Source organism: Nothoprocta perdicaria, unplaced genomic scaffold (genome assembly GCF_003342845.1).
Source record: "Nothoprocta perdicaria isolate Ctin4 unplaced genomic scaffold, notPer1 scaffold_85, whole genome shotgun sequence".
Lineage (NCBI taxonomy): Eukaryota > Metazoa > Chordata > Aves > Tinamiformes > Tinamidae > Nothoprocta > Nothoprocta perdicaria.
In genome coordinates, this window is record NW_020456143.1 from 185678 (window position 1) to 190655 (window position 4978).

The following is a 4978-nucleotide window of genomic DNA, read 5'->3' on the forward strand; positions in this document are numbered from 1 at the left end:
ACAAAAGTAATARGCTAAAATTGCCTAGTGAAAGTTTTTTTTTTTTTAATTTAATGGCTTTCTTAAAACTTTAAATGCAAATAAATGTCCATTACCTAATCTCTTTTATATGCTCCCATCCTCACACTGAAAAACTGGTACAGAGTCATCCCCAGCTTCCTAAGAAGAGCTGTTTACCTTCATGTTGATAGATTTCAATGAGATATTCTCTTTTATTCCAGTAGAAATTATTAGTGCCTAGTGTTTCTGTAGAGCAGGAACTTTTTTTTTTAACCTTCTTATGCTRTATAGAAAGCCATTATTGTTCTGCATTACTCAGGCTTCAATTCACAAAGCTAACTAAAGCCCAAAGCTTTAATTGACAGTTAACTAGAGCCCAATTAATATTGTTTTTTTTCCTCCCATTTTACTTYGGATAGCAGGATGAAAGGAAGTGGACAGAGATGAAGTCATGCTGGGAGCATGGGAGGGAATGGCTAGAAAAGCCCACAGTCTTTGAGATTTTCTTTGATTATGATGTCTGTGACTGCATCAAAAACAAACCTGACATTCTGCGTGTCTGTGGCACATGTCAAGTGAGCATATATCTCCTTGTCTTCTTTCCTTATGTTCAAGTCTAGGAACTGCTTCTTGATGTAATTTCCCGCATCTTCAAATGTGTTTAGTCCTATTGAAGATAGTAGTAGGAGACAGATAAGAAGCTTTTCGACTTGTATTTTCTCACTGCTACTAAAAAACAGGAGTTTTTTTAAAGATGTTAGCATTAGAACTTAGGCATGAGAATTTTTTGTATAAACTGCTCACCCAAATTTAAATTTCGGTTCCTAAACAGAAGGCCTCATTTTTGAAGTGAAATGCTCACAATTGAGTAAAATTGTGTCAAATAGTTAAGCACATTAGAGACAGAGAGACCAGAAAGTCAGGAAAAAAACACAAAAAACCGAGTCAAAGTCGCCGCCCTTACTGCATGGCTGACACGAATTGTTTGAATGCATTTTCCTCTGAAAACCCCAAACCTACCATTGTACTCAGGAAAGCAGATATTGAGATGAACTTTTGTTATTTTCTCTTGGAAGAGGTCTTTTTTGTTKAGAAACAGCACAATGGAAGTGGTTGCAAAGCACTTGTGGTTGCAGATGCTGTTGAACAGCTGAAGGCTTTCATGCATTCTGTTCTGTGGAGATGCAAAAGGTGAGCGACTCTGACAAACCTCGTCCTCATATGTCATTTTTTACTGTAATGTTCTTTTCTAGCAAGAACCAATACAGTTTAATAGCCTTTAAATTGCTGTCAGGGATCAGGAATAGGTCTGATATGCCATCAGACRGTACATTAAAAGGTAGTAGAAAAAAGGGTTGTTTATCCATCCTGACTCACCACTTCTTTATCTTCCACTAGAACCATGTCATAGGCACTGAGTGCAGCACAGAATATGATGCAAGTAACTCCCTCAAAGCAGTGAATCCACTTCTTTCTCTCTGATCGCTGTCCACCCACGTCAAACATCCTTTGCAGGAAAAATAACATGTAAAATGTAAAGCACTAATAAGTGTCTAATCACGCAGTCAATGTGCAGAGGGCAGCTGGAATGGCACTGAAGTATCCAGCTTTCCTAAATACCTGTCTGCTTCCATCCCAGCAGGTCAATGCATGGCAGGCTACACCCCTGTTGAGGACTGGGGCTCTGTGCAAAAGCTCAGGGCAGACTGAGCTAGTGCAGACTAGACCCTATGGGTGGGTCTAGACCCTGTGGGCGAGGATGCTTCAGGACAGAGTTCACACATGAAATATTGTCAACAGACCCCTCAACTCCTTAACCATGTGTTTGTTAATAATGTTTTTGGGCTGACATGTTGATCCATATGACATATAATTGGAATCCAGTTACAGGTTAACACACTAGCTATATTTAATTGGCTGGCATGGATAAATGTTTAGTTATCTGCTCAGTGTCCTTGTGTAATTGCTTGGATAGCTGTATAATCTGCAGCCTCTGTTTGTGTGTGTGAGTCTCTGCCCTATCAATTCATTTAGCATCAGCTGTGCAAACACTTCATGGGGAGCAGGAATCCATTCACCTGTAGAGAAGAAAATGCAGGGCTGCTCTCCTCTTCATTAATTTACTTCAGTCTTTGCCAGAAGTTATCACCTCTGGCTAAAGTCACATGTATTTCTATATGGGGTCCAAAACAAACTGAGCATGCCTAGATAGACCATCAATGTAACACAGAGACTGCGGCCGTGCAGAGCTGTTGTCAAAACTACTGTTGTCCTTAGCACTGGCCCTTAAAACTCCCTCTTATCTTTGTCTCTTTAGTGATAAGGGATAGAGCTTTCTTCTCTCTATGCTTCTGATATAAAATTAGCAAAACCTGAATATTTTCCAACTGTATTAGAAGGGAGAAAGAACACCTAAGAAACCAAATTTATGTCCTAATTGGTCTTACATATTATGCAGCTAGTTATACTCCTACTTTTTGTGTTTGCTTGAGTGCATAGTGATTTTCTATAATGTGCTGTGTGTTGTACAGAGTAGCAGTAATTTGCTGGGTATCCATATCCATAAGATGGATTTATGCTGGCTGTGCATCCCCCATGGCAGTACAAAACCCTCAGAGTGATTTCATCTAGCATGACCTAAGTGCATAAAGACACCAATGAATTTACTCATATAAACCACTATAATGCATAGCAGGACAAAYACAATGCTTTTCAGTGTGATAATGTTGTCTACAGACATTTGAATTTAATTGGTGAATTCTCATCTGTGCTGCATTTCATTTGGGCCGAGGCACTAACTCTAATATTAAGACTGGTAGGATTTAGGTTGGAGAACTGGAGAAAAAAGCATGGCATCCTATGATGTTGCAACATAGTATTTATGGATAAATGTTGAGTTTTCATGAGTGATCAGTATATTTATAGACGATAATTATTTATTTTTTGGTCCTCTAATTCAGAATCTCTTTTTGAAAGTAATCATCTCAGTTGTTTCAGACCATTTATTTAATATGATAGATAGCTTGTGGGGTGTTTAATTACTAAATATGGGGAAAAAAACACTGAAAGTAAATGCAAAGGTGTAGTCCTTGTGCCTCATATGTACATCTAACTCTATGGACTGTTTCATGTCTAGAATACTTTCCTCAGAATGTATTGCAACCTTTATATAAAAAATTAAGTGGAAAGTAGAAACAAAATTAAAAGACACTGCAACTTAGTTCACTAAAATACAGTTTAATGTGGAATTAAATGTTTCTAATTGGGTTACCAAAACTAACAAAATCTTGAGTATTTGAAGGTGTCAGCTATCTTAAATCAAATTCCTCAGATACATTTTTTTTTGGTATATATTTTGCTTTACATTTTAAATGAGGATGAAGGCATGCAAGGCAATAGTGAAATTTTTCATGGGACAAAATTTATGATTTTTGACAACTGTAATGAATTCCAGTGTTAAGAGCAGTTCCTTTCTTTCTCAAGTGAGTGAAAGGTTGAGAGTACATGCAAATCATTAGTCATCAAATGTTTTGCATGCTGTTAAGGGCATTAGGTAGGCACATTTCATAAATGCTGCAAATAATTATTCAAATGGCAGAACACAAATTATGCTTTTCAGACACTTAGAAATGTAAAAACATCCTTTTAGAGCCTGATATTTTAAGATCTCCTAATAACAGTGCATTATATACATAAAGTTAGAATACTAATATTCAAATCTCTTTTTTTGAGGGGGTTAGTATAAACTGCTGAATAAGAGTCATGGACTAGCAATATTATAATAGGTCAACCCAATCGAAAAGAAAATATTTTAAAAAACTAAGAATGGAGTAAACACTGTTAAATATGGTTTTCATACCTGAAGTTCAAATCCTTGAAGGAAAAACGAGTCTCTATAATCCCAGTTGTCTTCACCCGGGAGTGCAAAACATCTTGCTCACTGGGCACATAGTCAGGCATTGCTAACCTATCCAGGTCATTGAGATAACTAAGGAGAGAATTAGTCACTGAATTTAAAAAGGAATTCATCATTACATGGTCACGGATCCATTTATACTGAACCATTTATAAATATTTTATGGGATCTACACATTAAATACAAATGTTGTTTTATTGTTGTATTTATTATTATATTAAATTTTGTTTATTATAAGTACAAATTGTTGTTTTATGGTCTAGATCCATGCTCAAGATCCATTTTTGTTTTCTTGTATACAGAAATGGTAATTTAGTGCTTTATAATAARTATGCCTCAGGTAATTTTTGTTCAGGGAAATCCTTACCTCCCTTGGGGATGCTAAAAAAGCATCCTAGCAGGAAAGCGTTTGGGACCTGGAAAATACCACCACAGGGTAGAGAACTCCAAACATCTCTTAGAAGCAGATTTGCTGCTAATTATCTTAGAAGCAGATTTGCTAGAAATTATCTCATCACTTTAGACAGAGCCACCAGTCTGTTGTAAAAAATATCTTTTTATTAAATGAAAAGAGAGGGCATGATAGTTTCGAGAAACTCACAAGTACAGGGTATTTTGCTTAGATTTGTAACTTTGTAAGAGAAATGAACTTTTTCTCAATATTATTATTTAGTATTATATATCTAAAAGCATTTTTTAGCAGTCATAAACAGAAGCTTCAACGAAGCTGAGGACCCACAAGATTAACATTTTACACCCATTTTGTTTTATGTCCTATGAGAAAGAAGCAAACAGGAATAAAATGCCTTGCATAACCTCAGACTTGAAATCCTTGTAAATGAGAAACCACATCTTTGAATCCTGTTTTTGACCACCAGCAACTCTTTTCTTGTCTCTTGTAGAGGAAAGCAATTTTCCAGAAATGACTGAATTTCTATGAGTTCTATGAATCTTACCAGCTGAACTAGGAATCAGAAAGTAGTTGTGATCTGACAAAAAGATGGAGTAACTTATAAATAAACTACCTCTTAGCAATGGACATTCCAGAAATTTGGGGGAGGG

At 36.3% G+C, this 4978-nt stretch overlaps 1 protein-coding gene across 1 annotated transcript in view; it reads right to left on the bottom strand.

The window, feature by feature from the left end:
• Nucleotides 1-334: 334 nt before the first annotated feature.
• GNAT3 (G protein subunit alpha transducin 3) overlaps nucleotides 335-4978 on the bottom strand; it is a 22280-nt gene continuing 17636 nt past the window's right edge. The window contains exons 5-8 of the mRNA XM_026052208.1: nucleotides 3860-3988; nucleotides 1378-1507; nucleotides 1021-1174; nucleotides 335-667 (exon numbers count right to left, since the gene is read on the bottom strand). Of these exons, the coding sequence (XP_025907993.1) occupies nucleotides 477-667; nucleotides 1021-1174; nucleotides 1378-1507; nucleotides 3860-3988 (604 nt within the window). The 3' untranslated portion in view covers nucleotides 335-476. The remainder of the gene's footprint in view (nucleotides 668-1020; nucleotides 1175-1377; nucleotides 1508-3859; nucleotides 3989-4978) is intronic.